The 24,230-nt window shown below is 38.9% G+C and overlaps 1 protein-coding gene across 1 annotated transcript; it reads right to left on the minus strand.

Annotated features, from left to right (window-relative positions):
• Positions 1-697: 697 nt before the first annotated feature.
• Positions 698-23,743, minus strand: naa25 (N-alpha-acetyltransferase 25, NatB auxiliary subunit). The gene is made up of 24 exons (XM_048181304.1): positions 23,587-23,743; positions 20,679-20,764; positions 19,958-20,096; positions 19,743-19,861; positions 17,128-17,202; positions 16,892-16,999; positions 16,732-16,810; positions 14,756-14,867; positions 14,528-14,617; positions 14,157-14,329; positions 13,958-14,070; positions 12,446-12,653; positions 12,161-12,250; positions 11,895-12,075; positions 9,554-9,653; positions 9,307-9,458; positions 9,083-9,208; positions 8,253-8,496; positions 7,397-7,526; positions 5,347-5,412; positions 4,812-4,909; positions 4,615-4,725; positions 4,352-4,498; positions 698-2,285 (listed from the first exon to the last, which is right to left on the minus strand). Exons 1-24 carry the CDS (start codon positions 23,723-23,725, stop codon positions 2,163-2,165), a joined length of 3,009 nt encoding a protein of 1,002 aa, XP_048037261.1. The 5' UTR covers positions 23,726-23,743; the 3' UTR covers positions 698-2,162.
• Positions 23,744-24,230: the final 487 nt, after the last annotated feature.

The raw sequence follows: 24,230 nt of genomic DNA on the forward strand, positions 1-24,230 counted from the left end.
TACATAAACCCCGCCCCCGAGAACACACAACAAAGGGGGCGGGGCCATGTTGGGCTGCTTTAGAGAACAGGAAGAGTTGTTGTAGTAGAGTGTTGTTGACATGCCGTCATTTTACGCCGGACTGCTTCACAAATGAGGGTCAATTCAACACAAAAGATGAACATGCTAGTCAATGAGTTGAATCAACTCCACAACAACTACATAAATTTATCCACTAACCATTCAGAAACGTCTAAAAGTTGTAACTTATTCCTGAGTCTCTCCATCAGTGTCGACTCCGGTTTGAACAATGTAAGGCTGAACACTTTCCTCATTTTGGCTGCGTGAGATTCTCCAGCTGTTGATGTTGAGCTGTTAAAGCTCCACCCTCTTCTGGAAAGGGGGCGGGAGCAGCAGATCATTTGCATTTAAAGGGACACACACAAAGACGGCGTGTTTTTGCTCACACCCAAATAGGGTCAAATTTGACAAGCTATAATAAATGATCTGTGGGGTATTTTGAGCTGAAACTTCACAGACACATTCTGGAGACACCAGAGACTTATATTACATCTTGTAAAAGGGGCATTATAGGTCTCCTGTATTTTTATATCAATACAAGTACACGATTACCCTATTGAAATCAATGTGATAATATATTACAACATCAAAACATTTTATTGCTTCAGGGTGCAAAAAATCAAAAGCAGTCACAGCATGTGGAACATTTACTTTTTATTTAAAAAAAAAAAAAAAACTCCTTTTCACATTCCAGTGTTTTTGTTTGTATTTTTCTCAATTTCACTAACAAAAGAATTCATCAGCCGACACACTTGACATCTCGAAACGACCTCCTCAGTTCAGAAGCGCCTGTCGTCCTCGTGCTCTGTGACGGCGAGGACGCGAAATGAGCCCTTCAGTCCCGGAGCGACGGAAGAGCCGCTCGCTGCACAACTTGTCCCGTATCCCGTCGTGTTGGATTAAAATAAAAAAGCTTGACAAAAGAGAAAAGCATCTCCCTCCCCGAGCAAGTATAAAGCAGTGAAAGCTCGTAGATTGCAGCACACCGTATAACACACGCTATAAACATGATTCATAATGGCGCTCGGAAACATTGTAAACAAGTTGCACTTCCCGGTAGACATCAACAAGTCAGTCGTATAAAAACCTACCTTAGTCTCTACTGCGACGTTAACGCAAGGCTAATTTAGACGTTTTTGGTATGCAACAATAATAAAACCTCATCATTGAAGGGACATCATCAGTGCAATCAACAATTTTTTTTTAGAGTTCAAAGTAAACAACTCGGCCCAAACAACGACAAAACCATTCATCCGCCATTTAAGCATAAAATTAGTTCCGAACATGATTGATAAATCAAATTTTAACAAACGTACACAAACTTTCCCAAACCTCACCGTGTCTTTTCAAGTAGCACTCAATGACGTATTTGTTTCCGATCAAACGGTCGGGAAAGCTACATTTCGAACGCTTGTGGCTCAAGTAAAGTCATTTGTAATATACAAAGAAATATCGTAATAGAAGCACCCAAAACATTCGTTCAAAGCATCCGCACCACCCCACCGAAAGTTTGCGCAAAATCTCCTCGGGACGAATTTAGCTCTTGGCTGGCTGTGCATCGCGAACGGCTACGTAAGCGCGTGGCAGAGCGTGTCCGTCTGGAAGGTGGCTTCTTTACGATACGGAGTGGCACCGCTAAGGTGAACACGAATCGTCAGGAGGGGTTTCGCGAGGTCTACGGCTGGGAAGTGAGAGAGACAATAACGCAAGACATCGACAAAAGGACAAAGCAGTTCACTTTAATTCGCCAAGGAGTTCTGGTTGATATTCGTTATCTTCACACTATGTACAATAATTTATAGCAGTATTTCTAAAATTGCTTATTCATTTGCCTATGTAGTTTTGCTAGGGATATGAAGTTACGTTTCCACTTAAAAGTGCTTCTCGGAGCACCGTAGATGCTTGTGCTGAAGCCGTTGTTGAACTTTACAGTGTGCCTGTATCTGTACGTGAGTAATGAGACGGATAATTAGGAAGAGGAGACAAGGAAGAGAGGGAGATCTCCACCAGCTGAGTTCACAGACTGAGTTAGGGACCGAGGACGCTGTCGCGTGGAGCCGTGCGGGTCAGGGACCGGATCGGATGAAGGATCGATGGAGCGCTCAGATTTTGAGGGATTTCAATGTGTCCGCTCTCTTCTTCAACAGTTCCCCGATCTCCTGCAGCGAACGCAGGTAGCTGCTCTGCACCTTATCCATGCCGGTCTTCGTGAAGGTCCCTTCCGCCTGGATGAAGCAGGAAAACAGCGGTCAAAAACATGCTAAACAAATTCTTTGACTTCGTTTCAACCTCAGATTGCAGTTGCGATGCATTGTGTTTGCTTTATGGATTTACAAAAGAAGTCAAGAAATTTCTTAGGAACATTCTTACAAACTTCATGAATTTCTCCTTTAAAGGCACAATATGTAATTTTTCGCCGCTAGAGGTCGCCTATTCAAAACAAAGGCATAGCTTGATGATGCAAAGATTGAGCGGATTCGTGGGAGATGCCGTCCTCACCTCACAGCTGGTGGAAAAGAATCCGGATGGGATTCGGGCAGAAATCACATTCATGGATGAGATTATTAACGTTACTGTAGTAAGAAGCAGAGCAGGACTGATTGCTAATGAGAGACGAGTGCGACATGCCTCGAGAGCAGCAGAGCTTTTATTATGACACAGTCGCTACTTCCGCTTCTTCCAGTCAAGTGTATGTGGGGTAACACAATGCGGTTTATCATATTAGATACATTTGAGTGCGTTGAAAATGATGTTATAGCTTTACTCTAGATTGATATTAGGCATAGTAAAACATGGTACTCGCATTGTACAAGACTAAACGTGTTGAGCTATATAACAATTCATTTTCTGTCGATCAATGTATCCAAACTGTTGTTCCCTTGTCTAATAAAACATACAATATAATAAAGCTTCTTCGGCATTTCAAAATCGAGGGTAACACGGGGTATGATGTCATTGATAGGCGACGCATGGACATGGTTCGTGTCCTGGTTAAAATTGCTTATTTCTCTGGATTTAAACATTCTTGGAAACATCTTGTATAATGTAAGTACTAGGGCTGGGTATTGACACAATTTTCATGATTCAATTCGATTACTATTCACATGCTCTCGATTCGATATCGATTATTTTGGATGTAGTATTTCAATTTCAGTACATTGCAAATTTTCTAGAGGAAAAAAAAAAAAAATCTCTCAACTAATGCTGTAAACTACACATGAAAGTCAGCTGGTACTACTATAATAATAATGAAGGTTAAATGAACTTATTTATATACAAACACTTAAATTACACTCAATGATGTTTTTATTATAAATAAAGTTTAGAATTACATAATCATATTTCTACTCCAATTCTTTTTTTTGAAATATAAACATTTAAATCGTGGCTATCATAACTGATTTATTTAAACATGCATTAAATATTGAAGAACATAAAAAATTATAATGAATATGTATATATGTATGACGTCTTTCCGAGGTTGAAGCACTGATTGAGCGATTACAAGAGACATGATACGGTTTAAGTAAGTTGTACTGTATATTTTAACATACCTTCAGATGTTCATGCATGTTTATTTCGCGCTGTAACTGGTATTAAAGCGGAGGAGAGGAAGATCACATGATTCTCTTAACTGAGGCGCTACAGCGATATGTCACGCCACATTAAACAGCGCCAAACGGTATTTATTTTTTGAATCTCATAATAAGATGGACGTCATTTGAAATCTGAGACTTTGCTTCATATCAAAATTAACAAAGCACAAAGATTATTGGATGGGAGGCGCTACATATTCTGCTCATTCATCAACTGAAAACAGACTAGACTAATCGATTCTTGGGATTTAAGAATCGATATCAGTTCGTAAAAATGAGAATCGATTAAAATCGAGAAATCAATATTTTTTTACCCAGCCCTAGTAAGTACACAAGTCAACAAAATATGTAACACTGTTCTAGTGGTTTTTGGATATTTTAATCTGAAAATCTTACATATTACATACTTTAAATGAAACCGCTAACTGAAATAAGTTTAAGTTGCAGTATTAAAATTACTAAAGATCTTACAAAGAAATTAAACTAAACATAAAAAAAAAAAAATTAAGCTAAATAGAAATGTAAAAAAAAAAAAAAAACCTAATAAAATGACAAAAGCACAAAACTAAAATTAAAACTAAAAATATAAAAAAGGCTAATTCAAAATATGAATGAATACTATAATTGTATATAAATTTCACTGGACCAGACTTTTTGAGACAATCAGAACCAAAGCAGTCTCTGATGTCACTCACCTCAGACTGAGTTTGTCCCTCCAGACTGAGGGCTCCCAGCTTCAGGGCCGTCAGGCTGGTCTCCTGGCTCCTGATTTGCTCCAGGGCCTGGTTGAGGAGACTCTGCAAGCTACCACTGAACTCCTGGAAGGCCGAGATCACCGCCGGCTGTGTGGGAGACACAAATCAGCACATAAACAAGAGTGACCCAACATTCCCTCCAACCCTACGCTTCATAAATATTGATTCGGAAGAGAGCGTTTCAACAGATATCAAAGCATTACCGTTACAGTGCTGACTTCTTTTTTCTTTTTCTTCTTCTTCTGTAAACTGGACTTTAAGGGCCGGAGGACGCTTCCACAGTAATTAGACACCCATAAGACAATACAAATGGTCTGAAACGAAGAGTTAAGAATGAATTATTTTTATTTTCTATAGAGAGCTGTGCATTCTCTTCAATTCTTAAAGGCGAGAGACTCACTTCAACAAAGTAGACTAGATTCTCCAGTAAAAAGGGTTGTGTCTTGCTTTGACCATCTTTAACTTCTAATAGATCACCTTTACATTTTTCCAACATATCTGAAAAAGCATACAGAAAGAAAAGTCAAACTAAAACCATTTGCAAGTTTTATTGGATAGTGAAAGTGGGCTTATTATGTTGGCTTGAGAAAGGCTTAATTAAGTATTAATCGATAATCAAAATAATAATTTGTTACAGAACACCAAACAGACATGTGCTTTGGCTCTTCTGACTCAGGCTGCCCATTCAGGCTTTCTCAAGTCAACATTGAAGTTTGTTTACAAATATTAGCTTCTAGTTATTTTCCCTGCCCACAGACTTGGTTACATCAGCAGAAAATAATTTCAGAAGCATAGACAGTTATTTCATTTTAGTAAAAAACAAAACAAAATTGATCTAAAACAATGTCATCCGATGACATTAAAAATGTGACAAATTAAATATGAATGTGCAAATATATTCAAGTAATTTTAAACAAAATGAATCCATAACATACCTTGAAGTTGTACTGCTAAAGACTTGAAAAGATTTGATATTTGTGTCTGAAGCTCTGTTGATTCATCTGAAAATACAAAAGATTTACGTAATACATACAAGCATAACAGTCAAATTAAGGCATTAAAAATATTATGTAATATATTGTTTTTTATTTACATAATCATAATATGGAAATATAGCTGCAAGCAGCAATTGCAGGGCCAAGCACAACAACGGCACAATAAGCCAGCCAACAGCCAGCAATTAAAATACCTATTAAGATCATTTTAGGCAAAAGAGCTGAAAAATTATCAAAAATTAGGATTTACTGGTTCATCACTTTCGTCCAATAGGTGGCGCTGTGACCAAATTAATGTGGTATGGTCAGAGTGAGGTGACAATGACACTTGCAAAGTTTGGTGTCAATATGTCAAAGCATTGCAGAGATACAGCTTCAAGACTGGGTTTTGCATCATGCCTCAAATTTATTGCTCTGGTATATGAAAACAGTTTGATGTATCGACTTGAAATCCATAACTTTTTGTCGGCATGGTCTGAAGATGATACGGTTCGATTTTGGTGAAAATCAGAGAAACGGTCTAGGAGGAGTTCGAAAAAGTAGGTTTTTAAATAAAACCAATATGGCGGACAGGAAGTTCAGCCGACAAATTTGATATCTATGTTCTCAGCATCATCCAAGGAATCAACTGAGACCAGTTTCATTACAATCAGTTAATATAGTCAAAAGTTATTAACATTTTTGTAAATTTTGTTATAACTTTTGACCACAAGGTGGTGCTGCGCCAAAACTTTTTGAGTATTGTCAGGGCATGGTGCCAAAGACCCATACAGAGTTTCGTAACGATACGCTAATGCATTCGTAAAATACAGCTTTTTAAGCACAAAATTCAAAATGGCCGATATGGGAAAATTGGATATCATTCGACTCGGCATGATGCCCCGAATCCAACGAGACCAAATTAATGATTTTTGGACAAACCCATCAGAAGTTATAAGAAAAAATATCCATTTTTCGTATCTCCGGACCAGTAGGTGGCGTTGCGCCGAAACACTGCATGTTGCCTCAGGTCATGCTTGTGATGACATGTACCAAGTTTGGTCTGAATTCGATAAAGCGTTGCAGAGATACAGCCTTACGTCTATTTTTTCAAGCACTACGTACAATTCGTTCGCGTGTTTTTCGAAAACGGTTTGAGGAATCAACTTGAATTCCATAACTTTTTGTCGGCATCGTCTGAAGATGATCTGGTTCAATTTTTGTGAAAATCAGAGTAAAAAAAATTCGAAAAATGAGCTTTTTCAGAAAATTCAAAATGGCGGAAAAATTTTCATGGCGGAGAATGACATCATTGGGTGCAATCAATTTGTCTTGACCCAAGGAATCAGAGGAAAAAATAATTTTGTTTCTACTTTTGATAATAATAATAATTTGACTTTTATAACTTTTAATAATAATTTGAATTTTGTTGTACCCTTACGGTTCAAAAGTTATTAGCATAAACATAAGTGCAACTTTGGACAGCTGGTGGCGCTAGAGGGATTGAGTTAGAGACTCCAAATTTGCTATGGACACAGTTCAGACTGTCCTCTAACTGTGGGCCAAATTTCACAACTTTTTACCATACGGTTCTATGGGCTCCCATAGACTTCAAGAGCGGAAGAAGAAGAATAATTAAAAAGAAATCTAACGATTACAATAGGTGCCTACGCACATTCAGTGCTTGGCCCCTAATAAAAATAATATAACAATACATGACAAATGATTAATATAATATAATATAATATAATATAATATAATATAATCAATTTAATTGTTTTTAGTAGGATCTTATTCGATTTTTTACAATTTTTTCCAGGCCAGGAAAAAAAAAAAAAAAAAAAAAAAAAAATCACAATTTTTTAAATTTTCCTATCAATTCAATGATCGTAGCAGAATAAATTAACTAATAACTGACATGAAATCAAAAAGGATTGCCAAGATGATGAACGCTTCATAAAAGATCTGCTGTAATATCAAACTGTGCATAACGAGGTGTGAAGTAACGAACCCAGACCGGTGGTCTCGAGCTCCTGGAGGTGCAGAGGGAGCTGTAGGGAGGAGAGCTGACACTGACAGCAACCGCTGGACAGAGCCTGAGCCAGCCGAGACGACACGGGACCCAGAAACGGGTACTGATGCTGTCAAACACAACATACAGTTTAAACAATAACACTACAGGTAGAGCATTTTACAAATCACTAGGACACATTTCTCAATACTTTAGTCACTTTTTCAAACTCTTCACATACTCTTTACCAACTTTCATCTTGGCACAGCAGTAAATTTCACATTTGTTTTTAATGATCAGAAGACGCAATCATCTGGATCAACATGCACATTGCACAATTTCTATATCCTAATTATTGTTAATGCAATTCATTTTTCCAGGAGCTCATTGCTTCTACGTTCAGTTAAACTGTTAACAGTGATTGTAAATTAATTGCCTAAATTATTACATTATTTGCTAACTGCATTCTTTAAATTGTAATGTTGACATGCATTCTCTGTAAAGCTGCTTTGAAATGATATGTATCATGAAAAGCGCTACACAAATAAATGTGAATTGAATTGAATTGATCCTTTAATGAAAATATTTTATGTTTTTTTTTTAACATTTTAAATATGAGGAAAGAACCTCATCTAAATATGAGGTTAAGGTATTTATATGACAAAATTATTTACAAAAAAGTCAAAATATGAATAAATACCATAATAGTATATAAACAACACTAGACCAAGACTTGATGCTAATAGTCAAAACTGGCTTTCTGATATCAATCTGGAGCTACTCAGCAAAAACTGAAATAGAAATGAAGCAACTGATAAAAACTGCATTCGCTAAACGGTCTCTTAACGGTTCTGACCTGGAGCTGTTTTTCCGTGAACTGTGTGGCCTGGTTTAACGTGTTTTCAAGCTGGGAGAGCAGTGACAGTAGAGAAGACGGTTTGGCTGCCACTCCATTTTCAGTCGTCTTCTCAGAGTTACGTGGTGCTGGCGGGTGAGTCATCGTGGAGACGCAGCCAATGAGCCGCAGAGTAAGCGACCGCAACCTTAGCCACAGGGTCTCGTCCTCTAGAGAGCGCTGCTTGTGCTCCTCGGTCAGCTGCCTACAATTTGTGACCAATATTATCATTACTGAAACAGATAAATGTTTAAAGGTGACCTATTAGGCACTTTTTCAAAGTCTTGATGTTGTTTTTAGGCTCTACTTTCATTATTTTTCCCCTATTCTCCATTGTTGCAGCTCCTCTCTTCCCAGTCTGTCAGTAACGCTCTGTTTAGTTCCTGTCTCTATGAAGCCCCTCCTTCTGAAAAGCACTCTGTGCTCTGATTGGTCGGTTGGAGCAGTGTGTTGTGATTGGTCAAGCGCTTCGAGCTTGTTTGGGAAATGTCCCGCCCCTTACCGTAACCACCAGTTTCAACACACTACTAACTAACTCAACCAGGCCCCGCCACTTTATTCTGCATATGAATTATTTAAATGAGGAATATTGTGACGTGTTTGTTCCCGGAAGAAAACTCAAGACTACAATGGAGGCGTTTGAGGGAGTTCAGAAACAGTGACACTGATATAGAGAAGAACTCCTGCTGGATGGGACTAACAGCAACATTACAAACTAAAGAACATGTAAAAAAGCACAATAAATCCTCTTTAAAACGTGTGATAGTTCGGAAGGGTTTGTCTCATCGTACCGGTCTTTAGGGTTCCAGCTGACGAGGACAGTCAGGTCACGGTTGTCCCTTAAGTTGTCCCACGGGATGTCGTCCTCTTCCGGACATAGAGACATTGATTTTACGCTCTCCTCTAGAGGGGATGATCTGTGAATTGACAAGACGACAATGAATCCTCAAAATATAATCCCGACAGTGACTTCTAAAAGGCAGTAAATACGACAGGGAAAGATGGAGGGACTAACATGTCGGCTTCCAGGAAGAGGTCCAGCAGCATCCTCTCTGTGCGCACCTGGGCAAAGTGCAGCGAGTGATTGAGTCGGTTCCTGAAGGCGATGAACTCTGGGATTTTCTCAAAAGCACCATACTTATATGCTTGAATAATGTATTCTGAGGTCTGCAGGAACAAACACACGGCAGAAGCATGAGCGAGAGTACATGATGACAGAATGGTCATTTTGATTCTGTGCATAAAGAACAACAGCAGCGTACATCTTTCTGGTTCGAGTGAAAAAACCTGAGGGAGAAGTTACAAGACTGGGAAGCAGCAGCAAACTGGCCCAAAGACTCTGCATAGCGGGTCAATAAATACCTGGACAAAGACAGAACCAAAAGAACAGTATTAGCATGGGTGATATTTGACAAGGAACCTTTGTAAAAAATAATAAACTGCTAAATGTAAGTAAATTTAACTTAAGGCGTACTGTGATGTACTAAAATAACGTAATAGAGTCTTCGATACCAAGTTGGTACTGAAATTTTAAAAATGTGATGCTTTGAGCGCTGTTGAGTGGATCTGTAAACACCTCTGATTGGCCATTGTGTTCACACGCTCAACATACACTATATTGCCAAAAGTATTGGGACACCCCTCCAAATCATTCAATTCAGGTGTTCCAATCACTTCCATGGCCACAGGTGTATAAAATCAAGCACCTAGGCATGCAGACTGCTTCTACAAACATTTGTGAAAGAATGGGTCTCTCTCAGGAGAGTGAATTCAAGCATGGTACTGTGATAGGTTGCCACTTGTGAAATAAGTCCATTCGTGAAATTTCCTCACTACTAAATATTCCATGGTCAACTGTTAGTGGTATCATAAAGTGGAAGCAATTGGGAACAACAGCAACTCAGCCACGAAGTGGTAGGCCACGTAAAATCACAGAGCGGGGTCAGCGCATGCTGAAAAGTCGCCAACTTTCTCCAGATTCAATAGCTACAGACCTCCAAACTTCATAGACAGTGCGTAGAGAGCTTCATGGAATGGGTTTCCATGGCCGAGCAGCTGCATCCAAGCCTTACATCACCAAGTGCAATGCAAAGCGTTGGATGCAATGGTGTAAAGCATGCCGCCACTGGACTCTAGAGCAGTGGAGACGTGTTCTCTGGAGTGACCAATCACGCTTCTCCGTCTGGCAAACCAATGAACGAGTCTGGGTTTGGCGGTTGCCAGGAGAACGGTACTTGCCTGACTGCATTGTGCCAAGTGTAAAGTTTGGTGGAGCGGGGATTATGGTGTGGGGTTGTTTTTCAGGGGTTGGGCTTGAACCCTTAGTTCCAGTGAAAGGAACTCTTAATGCTTCAGCATACCAAGACATTTTGGAATTTCATGCTCCCAACTTTGTGGAAACAGTTTGGGGATGGCCCCTTCCTGTTCCAACATGACTGCGCACCAGTGCACAAAGCAAGGTTCATAAAAACCATGGGTGAGCGAGTTTGGTGTGGAGGAACTTGACTGGCCTGCACAGAGTCCTGACCTCAACCCGATAGAGCACCTTTGGGATGAATTAGAGCGGAGACTGTGAGCCAGACCTTCTCGCCAACATCAATGCCTGACCTCACAAATACACTTCTAGAAGAATGGTCAAAAATTCCCATAAACACACTCTTAAACCTTGTGGAAAGTCTTCCCAGAAGAGTTGAGGCTGTTATAGCTGCAAAGGGTGGGCCAACTCCATATTAAACCCTACGGTTTGAGAATGGGATTTCATTAAAGTTCATGTGCACATAAAGGCAGGCGTCCCAAAACTTTTGGCAATATAGTGAATATGTCTGTGATTGGCTACAATGATCAATGCACAGGAGTGTTTGTGTCTTATCTAGCGAAACAATCGGTAATTAAAAAAATAAAATAAAATAAAATTATACACTTTTTAACCACAAATGCTCGTCTTGCACTGCTCTGAGATGTGCCATGCATTACGTAATCACGTTGAAAAGGTCACGCGTGATGTCAGAAGTACTAAGTCAAACACCCTTTACAAAAAAAAGGTAAAACAACGATGTCGGACGATTTTGAAGTTGGAGGAGAAAATGAGATGGAGTTTTTCGCCCTACCGTAGTACTTCCACCTACGTCACGTCAAGACAAGCATTTGTGGTTAAAAAGTATATGATTTTTTTTTTTTTGAAAATGGCCAATTGTTTCGCTAGATTAGACCCTTATTCCTCGTCTGGGATCGTGTAGAGCTCTTTGAAGCTGCAGTGAAACTGCTGGACCTTCAACCCGTTGAACCCCAGTGAACTATATGGAGAAAAATCCTGGAAAGTTTCTCAAAAACCTTAATTTCTTTTCGACTGAAGAAACAAAGGCAAACATCTTGGATGACATGGGGGTGAGCGAATGATCAGGAAATTTTAATTCCGAAGTGAACTAATCCTTTAATATGATGTCCTAAAAATTGAATCTTGCAAAAGAACTGCTCTTTAAAATTTAGAATAAGGTGCACTGATAAACTATGCACAATAAGACAAAGAACAAAAAAATGATTTAATGTCATCTTTAACATATTAATAAAAGACATATTTGTTCCCTGTAGTCGCTGTGTTCTTACCCTATGGTGTCGTGCTGGACGTGTTTGGCGTCCAGGCCGGAGTAAAGATCTACCACCGGCTCAAAAGCCCCCAGACGGCAGTACAGAAGCAAAAGCAGCAGTTTGAACTGAGCGTTGGAGGAACTGTGGGAAAGACCTTCTTCTAACATCCCCAGACACTGCCACAACATGTTCTGATCACCTAACAACACAGACACCACACTCGTTCATCAATAACATGAAGGGTTTTAATCAAAACTGATTCTAAAAATGAGAAGCACACGCACCCGTCTCCATCCACAGGTCGATATAGACATGAGCCGCCATGAGACAGTACATATCTGAGAACTGGAGCTCTGTTTTTAAACAGGACTTCCCTAGAGCAGAAGTAAAACAGGAAATGGTAAGTCTGCTGTAAAACAGAACATTATAGGTCAATTAAAATATGTCAATGAATAGAAAATATGATAAGTGCTTGCCGTGGAAAATGTAAGATGCTGGTATTTTCACAGATTATGTCATTTAATAAGGAAGAAATTTGAATAGTCCAACCTGCCTAGTCATCTGCTTACCGAACTGTAAGCCGTGCCGGTAATGCGCCTTCAGTTCTTTGATGAGGCCCAGTTTGCCCTCGGTGTTGAGAGCATGCTGTAGACCCAGACAGCGGCTGAGCTGCGTCACACACAAATGTCTCTGCAGAGCCCGCGTGTCTCCTGGGAGAGCAACACCATCCTCTCCAGGAGCAGCCAGCGGCACGGCCTCCATTAGCCTGTTGATGAACTGAGACAGTCGCAAGAAAGTTAGAAACACTCAAGAACGTCTCTTCTTGTCTAAGTGTTCTGTTCTAAAATAGAATAAGCTGCAAAAATAAATAAATAAAAATTGTGATAATGTATATGTGAGAGTATACCTAAATTTATATACACACCGATCAGGCATATCATTATGACCACCTTCCTAATATTGTGTTGGTCCACCTTTTGCTGCTAAAACAGCCCTGACCCGTCGAGGCATGGACTCCTCTAGACCCCTGAAGGTGTGCTGTGGTATCTGCACCAAGATGTTAGCAGCAGATCCTTTAAGTCCTTTAAGTTGTGAGGTGGAGCCTCCATGGATCGGACTTGTTTGTTCAGCACATCCCACAGATGCTCGATTGGATTGAGATCTGGGGAATTTGGAGGCCAAGTCAACACCTCAAACTCGTTGTTGTGCTCCTCAAACCATTCCTGAACCATTTCCGCTTTGTGGCAGGGCGCATTATCCTGCTGAAAGAGGCCACAGCCACCAGGGAATACCGTTTCCATGAAAGGGTGTACATGGACTGCAACAAGATTTCCCAGGTTGCCTCCGCCGGCTTGTCTTCTTCCCATAGTGCATACTGGTGCCCATGTGTTCCCCAGATAAGTGACGCACAAGCACCCGGCCATCCACGTGATGTAAAAGAAAACATGATTCATCAGACCAGGCCACCTTCTTCCATTGCTCCGTGGTCCAGTTCTGATGCTCACGTGACCACTGTTGGCTCTTTCGGCGGTGGACAGGGGTCAGCATGGGCACCCTGACTGGTCTGCAGCTATGCAGCTCCATACGCAACAAACTGTGATGCACTGTGTATTCTGACACCTTTCTATCAGAACCAGCATTAACTTCTTGAGCAGTTTGAGCTACAGTAGCTCGTCTGTTAGATCGGACCACACGGACCAGCCTTCGCTCCCCACGTGCATCAATGAGTCTTGGCCGTCCATGACCCTGTCGCCGGTTCACCACTGTTGAACCACTTTTGATAGATACTGACCACTGCAGACCGGGAACACCCCACAAGAGCTGCAGTTTTGGAGATGCTCTGATCCAGTCATCTAGCCATCACAATTTGGCCCTTGTCAAACTCGCTCAAATCCTTACGCTTGCCCATTTTTCCTGCTTCTAACACATCAACTTTGAGGACAAAATGTACACTTGCTGCCTAATATTTCCACTAACAGGTGGCCGTGATGAAGAGATAATCAGTGTTATTCACTTCACCCGTCAGTGCTCATAATGTTATGCCTGATCTGTGTATATGCATTGCATCTTGTCACGCTTACCTGCACATGTTGGTCAGGTGCGAGTAGATCCAGAAAGATCTTCAGGTCAGTGATGCAACATGGCTTGTCTCCAAACTTCACAAAGAACTGGAACATGAGCTCAAGAGGTTCACCTGCATCATGTTGGGAAACCATGTCAGAAACACATAGCAAACATACAGACTGTGCTGTGTGTAAACCGCCACAACCCATCCTGTACCTAGCTGCTGTGCTTCAGGACAGCTCCGCTCTCTGAGCCGTCTGATGAGCTCCAGACGGGCCAGGTACGGTCCTCTCAGATGCTTCGACTCCTTTGCATCTTCTGTGGCCAGTCGCTCCTCCATGAAGCTGATGGACTGAGCTACGGAGGCGTGCACCTCCCCTTCTGCACAACTGCAACACAGAGAGCAACACCACAGCATGCATGAGACCGTGAGACAGGATGTGTTCAGAATGGCACACTACTTTATCACTACTTTATTACTGTATCACCGACAGGCGGTATACAATGCAGTGTACTTGACCTTTCATTTCCAGTGTGACAAATGCTTTCCCAGCTAAATGTTTGCATGCAATTAACTTTTTACGTACTGAGCTCCTTCCTGTGGAGGCGTCCAGCTCTGATCAATGAGGTGGAACAAAGAGTCAAAATATAGCAAGTAGAACTGCCAGTCATCAGGGCTGCAGAGAGAAACAAAACCTACCGATTAACACCTTATGTACGTAACGAAAATTCATTGCTAAACTGGAACAACCTCACTCAGACGCAGCTATTTATGTTTAAGGAACAGAAAGACAACTGATCAGGAGTGAACTCACTTTTTTAGGAGCAGCTTGCAGGACAGAGCGTTGCACTCGGCCCAGCGCTCCAGACGGCGATACAGCATCATGCATTTGTTCTCACGGCTCTGCAGTTCACTGGTCAGCTTCTCTGAGGGAGAAAAACACAAAGCAAAATGAGACACAAAGCTAAGAGACATTAAAATATGCAGATAAAAATCAACTGGAAGGTTGCACATTCTTTGCAATACAAATGTTAATGGTAGAAGCTCATAGTACACTCCAAACCTTTGGAGTCTGTAAGATTTTTTTAACTCACTTTAGAGTTTCTCCACATAAACAGAAAACATACAATTACAGACACTATTGACTATCATATCTGTATTAATATATTAGTTTGGCTAGTAGTTTTTGGTTTGGTATCAAAATTGGAAGCAAGAATTGTGAAATTACACTAGTATTTGAAATATGGTGTCATAACCTTATTTATTAAGGTTGCATTTATCATTTATTTATTTATCCCCGCCTCCCGAATTCCATTTTTTCGGGATTCCTTTTTTTCCTCTGTTTTAATTTATGGGACTCCATTTTGAATGAATGAATGAATGAATGAATGAATGAGGCATTTACATAGCGCATTTTAAAGGTCAAATTAAATTTTAGTAATCAAAAAGCATGTCTAGTAATTAAAATCATGACACTTTAATAACAATTTATAAGTTTCACAAAAATAAAATGTAAGGCCTTATGAAATAAATTTTTTCCCCCTCAAATTCTATTTTATTGGTACCAAATTCTGTGTTTTTTGTTTTAAGTTTTCTGGATTCCATTTTAAATGGTTTAATCAATTTTAATGATCAAAAAGCATGTCTAATTAATTAAATTCATAAAAACAAAATTTATTATTATTTTTTTTTTTTTAAGTCATTATCAGATGTGTTGTTTTTGATTTTTCAGAAATTCTGTGTTGTGTATTTAAATTTTTCTGGCAATAAAAAGAAGGCAACAAACAAAAATTTAATTTATCTTTTAATCATATGATATTAAACTTTTTTTGTCAAACAAAGTGCTGCACAACAGAGCTTTACTGTTAAAATTAAAACATGGAAGAAAATTGGGATTATTCCTTTAAATAAATTAATTGCGTTTTAATAATTATTTAATATTATTATCAGTGTCACTATTACTCCATTGAGACATAACTAAATTCTTCTGTACAACATTAAAATGTTTCTGTCACAGTTTCTTTAAGTTAAGCCGAACATTTATTTTGACAGGTTGCCATGAAGACCTTTGAGTTTCTGTGCGTTTATGATATGATGATAATTTTTCTCAAATGAAATGGTAAAATGCTCATGAAGTGACTCTCAGAGAGGCTCTGGAGATGAAGTTCATGCATTCATGTCCTCTTATAGTGAGGAAGCAGGGGCTGAAAACATCGCGAGCATCACGTGTGCTTCAGTGTGTAAATGAAACCGTGCATCTGCGCCATTCATTCACACAGAGACACAGAACATGCAAGTATTCATATGTAAATAGTCTTTTTGCGATGTAATATTCACAGACACTAGTCTATACCACGATTTGATTTAAGTGTACTGACCTACTTTTTACTTATTCATCAAAAATTTGACAAATTCCATCTTTTATGAATGGATTCCGCGATTCCGTCCTTGTTTTCTGCATCACGGAAATCAAAGGGCCCTATTTATTGCTTCTCTGTGGTGGGGACACTGAAAATTTTGGCAGGAAAAGTAACAATTTGAACCATTGGCCCGAAAAAAAAAAATCTTTGCATTAAGCCCTGTTGACAGTAATATTTTAAATAAAAAGAGATGTGAACTATAACTTTGTTTACATGGAGTAAAAACACCAGGCATTGGAAACTACCGTTCATTTTTACATTCTTATCATCTCTGGTAATTGACAGCATGCCACACAAGCAATATAAAGACATTCAACTGGAAATAACCCAGAATATTCCTTTGAAGAACACACATTTTTTTCCCCCTCACCTCCGAGTGGCCCCTGAACCACCTCCAGCGCCTCCACATATTTCCCCAAACGCTCCAAGATCATGAAGTACAGCTGGACCTGGAACAGCCCATGGAAAATGCGTCATGAACTTTATACGGCTGAAATAAACAGAAACAGATTATCGATAACACGTCCTACCTCAGCTTCTGCCTCGATTTTCTCCTCCTTAACCATTTTCTCCACCATACGCTCAGCTAACGGCAGGAACATGGTGTGAGAGAGCTTTTCATCTTGTGCCGAGATGGCCTGAAACACATATGACATGGCAGATGTTGGAGAAGTGTACTGATTTTTATACATAAAAAGGCAATTTTATACATTTATTTTGATCTGCATGATGTGTATTGTTTATGCAAATAAGAAAACAATCATACCTGCATCACCAAGCTCATGACCGACCAGAAGTAATACGGGTTTTTGGGGACAATTTTATACAGCGCCATTCCAGCCTGTCAGAAGTGCAGAGACAGAAAAGTCTAAACAATGATTTTGGAGGTTCACAATTAATCATGAAGCCCTATTTAAACCAAAATCTCAATTTCAAATTGTGATTAACAAATTGCAAAGGCTGCGATTTAATTAAATAAATATACGTGCTGCATGTTGCATGAGTGAAGCGCAACACTGTGTTCATTTACACGCAAGCAGTTCATGATCTGGGGTCTCATTTATAAAGCGTGCGTACGCACAAAACAGGGCTGGAAACGTGCGTACGCCAGTTCCCACGCAAAGGTTGTGATCTATAAAAACAAACTTGACGGGAGAATGTGCGCACCTTTAAGCAAACTTTGAGCCGTGCGTACGCACATTCTGGAGACAAAAGTGATATGAATTGACATAGTAGATGTGCTACTTTCGATCACTTTTCCAGTGACACGCTGTTTTAATGACAGCGAGGAGCGCTGGGAGCACAATAATTCCTCTTTAAACTAAACTGCAGATGTTATGACAAAATATTTTTTCGAGAATGACGATCAGTGATGCACACTTAACTTAGATATTATGGAAGACACTGCTGGATTCGGTGGTCGAACGGTCCGTTGTCCAGTTTGAATAGGTCCAATAATATCTTACTGTACAACCACAGCTGCAGGAGGTGTTGATGTCGTGTGAAGGATCTTCAAACAATTACCATTTGAAGGATATAATTTGAGGAAAACGGTAAGATTTGCATGTTTTCTTTTTAAAATACTTTGTCAGTGACGCGCCGTTTCGGACAATTGTATTTACACTGCAATAAATAAGTAGTCCGATCTGTTTCCACTAAAAATAGCCTATAAAATTCCTAAAAGATATGTTCACCTTATCAGCAAAACTGCATAAATCTGATTTGAATTGTTTAAAACTATAAAATACTATCTGGCCAGTGGAAATGAATGAATCAACTCTATTCTAAAACCTTTATCTGAAGTATTTTATACAAATTTTGTTTTTATGGATATTTTGATATATTTATTCTAAAACATAAAGAGGATATTGGATGATCTTTATCAATATAATGTGTGGCACAAATTGCATTTATAGTCCATATCTAATATTTTCCAATGTCTTGTACCTTTGACAGTGTTAACCGTGAATGTCACGTGGATGGGAATATGTATGGAAATGATATGCAGATGAGGTTATGCATAGTAAAACTAGGCGTCGTAAGCTCCATATATGGTGATTTCGGGGAGGAGACAGGGTGGAGATGCACGTACGCACAATTTTCCGCTGAGTGGGATTTATAAAGGGATTTGTGTGCAGGTTCTGGCGTACGCATGGTTTTATAAATCTGATTTTTTTTGTGCGTACGCAGAATCTAGCTTTTGCGCGTACATACAATTTTAGTAGGGATCCTACGCACAGTTTTATAAATGAGACCCCTGGTGTTTTCAGTGTCTTGGTTCACAGTAAACGCTGCTCCACACACTACATCTCTGCATCTGCTCCGAGTTTGAGACGCTTATAACATGCATTTAAGAGCGCAACATGCGCCAACCATCTTTCCAAAATTGCAATGCTCTTATAAAGCAGCTGTTGCCAATAAAAGAGAAGCTTTAAAGGGATAGTTCACCCAAAAATTCTGTCATCATTTACTCTACCAAAACTTGTATGAATTTCTGTCTTCTGCTGAACACAAAAGGAGATATTTTGAAGAATATGGGTAAAAGAAACAGGCCCCATTGACTTGCATAGTATGTGAAAAAAATACAAAATACTATGGAAGTCAATGGGGTCCATCAACTCTTTTTTTTTTTTTTTTTTACCCATATTCTTCAAAATATCTTCTTTTGTGTTCAGCAGAAGAAAGAAATTCATACAGGTTTGGAACAACATGAGGGTGAGTAAATGATGACAGAATTTTCATTTTTGGGTGAACTATCCCTTTAAGGGCTCCCTGCGGTTTACCGCCAAAATAAAAGACCAATAGTTTGAAAATGCATAAATTAAGAAAGCCATAAATATTAGTACTATAAAATCTTTTTTTTTATAAATAATGACAGTGAAATTACAGTAAAATTTTATATTTTAATTTGTAATAATAATAATAATAATAATTTTTTATAGTCATAATTATATTTATTCACAACTTTTATGCCCATACTTTGCAGCCCTACAAACAAGCACTGCAAACATTTTAAATAGCAATTGCAATTATTTCCCCCCCCAAATTAAGCTTAACTTAAAGGGTTAGTTCATCCAAAAAAAAAAAAAAAAAGAAAGAAGAAAATTCTGTCATTAATTACTCGCCTTTTTGTCGTTCCAAACCAATAAAGTTCATCTTCAGACCATAAATTAAGATATTTTTGAGGTTTTTTGTTATCTCCCATAGAAAGCAACATATAAAAACCTCTCAGATTTCATCAAAAATATCTTAATTTTTGTGTTGCGAAGATGAACGAAGGTCTTACAGGTGTGGAACGTCATGAGGGTGATTTCATTTTTGGTTGAACTAACCCTTTAATAATATAAACAGGACATAATGATTGATAAACACAAACAGAACCTGTTGCATTTTCTTGTACTCTCCGACCCGAGCATAGGCCATGAAGAGGTGAGAGTGGTACTCCTCGCTCGTTGGAACCTTCCGGACTGCAGCTTCATAAAGCTTGGTCACTAATTCGGCTAAAGAAAGAAAAAGTCCATGTGAATTAGCTTGTTCTGATTGGCTGAGATTTTGCTGCAGCATTTCAGGTCTGTGTCTGCGCTTTTAACACTCACGCCGATGCATTTCTCTGTAGAGGATAGTCAGTGCCTGCAGAGAGTTGTCATCTGTGGGTTCGAGAACGGCCACCTCCTGTGCCAGCGTGAAGGCTTCATCCTGTTTGCCGGTGCGCTGCAGACCAATCGCCTTCAAGACCTGGAAATAAATGCATCCAGAGCTAATTTATCAATCTAGATGGACAAATTCATTACGTTTTTTCTTTCTTAAACAACAATGCCTTTTGTGTTGACAGCTATCCACAGCGTCACGTGAAGTACAGCGTTAATCCATCACTTCTGACAACTAGACCAGCCACGGTCTGAGCTGACCAAAATGAAACAGTGTTCGCACAATTAATCGAAAATAAGAGAAAGTGTTGTCAGAGAAAGTGTTAACAGCAGCATGAAGTGACCACGATACTTTAAGGTACTTTTAAGGTAATCGGCTAGCCTATCTAGTTACTTTCATTGTTGGCATTTTATTCGATTTTAACGATTTTAACATTAATGAGAAGAGGAAAAATCAAAAACTTTTAGATATAAATCTGCAAATGCAATGGACATTGGTTATGCTCATCTTCGCTGCCCCTTTGAAGACATCTCGAGTAAAACATCTCTATATTCATCTGGAAGCGATGCAACCTGTTTTACAGAATATGGAAGTTTGTTGCACTTAACCTGCATTAATGATTACAAGCTGGACGTGGAGTTCTGGAGTAAAAACAAATAATGTACACACCTTCGCACAGTGAAGATCTTTGTGCTTCTTAAGCAGTTTGTCGGCCTGCTGGATTGCCATCTTGTTATTGCCATTGTCCAGGTAATCTAGAAGAGAAATACATGTTCAATACAACAGTACAGCAGCAGTTACCAAACACTTCGACCATTACTGAAGAGAGCTACCATGTGTTTCCATCATTCAAGTGATGATAAACCAGACAATGCTACTAATCAGCCAGTCAAATGTCACTAGACCAATAACTAATCATAATTTAAAGTATAATTTACTCCAAAAAATGAATATTCTGTCAGGATTTACTCATCATAAAGGATTAGCTCACTTCAGAATTAAAATGTCCTGATAATTTACTCACCCACATGTCATCCAAGATGTTCATGTCTTTCTTTCTTCAGTCGAAAAGAAATGAAGGTTTTTGAGGAAAACATTCCAGGATTTTTCTCCATATAGTGGACTTCACTGGGGTTCAACGGGTTGAAGGTCCAAATGTCAGTTTCAGTGCAGCTTCAAAGAGCTCTACATGATCCCAGAAGAGTCTTATCTAGCGAATCGACAGGCCATTTTCTAAAAAATGTACTTTTTAAACACAAATGCTCATCTTGCACTGCTATGTGCCACGCATTACGTAATCACATTGGAAAGGTCACGTGTGACGTAGACGGAAGTACTAATCCTGTGTTTACAAAGCGAACATGCAAAGACTAAGTCAAACACCCTTTACAAAAAAAAGGTGGATGCTTTTGAAGTTGGAAGAGAAAATTAGATTTTCGCCCTACCATGGTACTTCCACCTAGGTCACACGTGACCTTTCCAATGTGATTACGTAAAGCGTGGCGAATCTGCACAAGACGAGCATTTGTGGTTAAAAAGTATATACATTTTTCTTTTTCGTTTCACTAGATAAGACTCTTATTCCACGTCTGGGATCATGTAGAGCTCTTTGAAGCTGCACTGAAACTGACATTTGGACCTTCAACCCGTTGAACCCCAGTGAAGTCCACTATATGGAGAAAAATCCTGGAATGTTTTCCTTAATTTCTTTTCGATTGAAGAAAGAAAGGCATAAACATCTTGGATGACATGGGGGTGAGTAAATTTTAATTCTGAAGTGAACTAATCCTTTAATGAAGTTACAAACCTTTCTTTTTGAATTCATACAGGTTTAGAACTTAACATAACCAAAGGAACGGTCCCTTTAACCAGCCTGTTAAACTCTTGCTCATAAAAATGGTAAAAAAAAAGAAAGAAGAAAGTCTGTTTTTTGGTGCAAGAAACCTTGAATGACATTATAAGTGGATAAAATGCTACAGAAATGTAGAATATGACTGCTTTAAAATAGGTATTATGGGTAAACTGCACATTCAATGATGCTAAACCACAAGTGAGGATTTAACAGCATCGGTGATCGGGAACAAACGCCTGCAGACACTCAGAAACACAGCACTGCATCACTCAAAACATGCACGGCTCAGATAGACCCCCGACTGTGAGAACGTTCTCTCACCGGCTGCTCGATGCAGGATCCCCCTCCCCTCCCTTCCCATGAGTCTCTCTGCTAAAAACACAGGACCATGTCGCTCGACAGCTGGATGCCAAAATTAACCAGGCCAGACAGTAGACTTGGACTTTCTACATGAGAACAGCTCCGTGTGTCTGTCCATTCATACATTTTAAATAGCATCTTTCCTTATAACTGTTATATTTCTAATCAATCACCCACGCAAATAGCGATCGATTTTAGACAATAGGATGGCAAGACTGCACAAATCAGCAGAATAAAGGTCATTGAAATATTGATTGTGATAAACCTCACATGCACAGCATCTCTAGTGTAGTAGAACAACAGCAGCGAGTCTTTGAGATAATATTTCATTCAAAAATATATAATACTAGAAAATCACTTTGAATCAAATGCACAGTATGAACTCAGAAGCCAGAATTATTTTTGAAAATTAATTTTTTGCTGATTGGTAAAAACAGCGTTCCAGTTTATAAAAACATGATATAATTAATTAATAATATTATTGAATGAAAACGTGTCTCAAATATTTATATAATAGGTTAATTGTTTTATATAATCAGTAATGCAGACCATGCAATAACTTTTAATAGAAGATGCATAGAGATTTATTGACCATAAATATGCAAGTACATTAAAGTCTACTACATGCATATATATGATAATATACATGACATACAGTCAGATTTCACATCAATTTTGATTGCTAAAACACAAATGTCAGTGGTGTACCTCAAGGCTATACATTCAGACCAATTCAGTTTAAGAGTTCAAGCATTTAAAGTCATTTATAGGTCATTTCTGCACCGCTCTGGAGAAAATTTCCAAAATTAAACACAATAATATAAACATAAAAGCTTATAAATAATCTCTGGGAAACAATAAGCAGGTCTAAGTTATCTCAGATAATTTAGACACAAAGCTCAGCTTTATGCATCTATAATGTAATTACACATATATCAATTAATTATGCATGTAAAGCATCTTTCTAAGAATATATACACAATCTATAGAAGATATGAAATATTAAAGCACAAATGGCTCCTATTGAGGCAGTTAATCTCTTTGACATCTCACACAGGTAATGAGCCGGTTGATCAAATGACATTAGCACTGATCTCTTGACATTTAAACAGTATTTCTAGGTTTAAATGGACTATAAACAGGGTTTCTTATACCGATTGAAACTTTAGAGTGTGACCGCATAAGGACGCACTGTCATCCGGCACCGCAGTCGAACCGACACCGCGGCTTGAGCTCCACAGGCCTCACCGGCTCTCCACAGCTCCTGCAGCGCTTTAATAAACTCAGTAACGCACAGGCCGGTCCTACAGCACTAGTCAGACCAGCTGAGTCTCTGTAAGCCCAGCGGTGCGATGCGAATCTTACCGTAAATGGGTCGCAGTCTTCTGTCGTTAGGGTCTTGCACATGGCCCCTCGCCGCCATGATGGAGCTGAGCAGGATTATTTGGTGCGCATGCGCAGAGCGAGCACTCCGGAAAGACTTTAAACAGGAGCCTGGAGTCATGCGTGTCGTTTAGCGTCACTGTAAAAGACTGCTTTTTCTCGCTTACAAAAAAGAAGTGCAATGGTACGACCTAGTTTTGGAATGTAATTTTTGCTTAAAAATGCTCAGAGAGCAACATGGTATTGTTTAAGCAGGGGTTTTCAAAGTGGGGTTTGGGGCCCCCAGGGGGCCACAAGGGAGTGCTAGGGGGTCCATGGAAATGTTTAGAGAAAAGAGTGTGAAAATTTTACATAATAATAACAAAAATATATTTTAGTTAAAAATAAAGAAATTGGATTACAATAAATAAATACAACTTAGATAAAAAAAACCCTGATAAATAAAAATTAAATAAAATATGAAAACAATAAATGAGCAAATAAATAATGAATCTAAAATTACAAAAAAAAAAAAAAAATGTAATAAATAATAGAAACTAAATATTTTCCTAATAATTTGTAGACATATTTATTATTATTTTTTTCACAATATAATTTGGACTTTTAAATTGAAATTTTAGAATGGG

This window comes from Megalobrama amblycephala, linkage group LG2 (genome assembly GCF_018812025.1).
Source record: "Megalobrama amblycephala isolate DHTTF-2021 linkage group LG2, ASM1881202v1, whole genome shotgun sequence".
In the NCBI taxonomy this organism is placed as follows: domain Eukaryota; kingdom Metazoa; phylum Chordata; class Actinopteri; order Cypriniformes; family Xenocyprididae; genus Megalobrama; species Megalobrama amblycephala.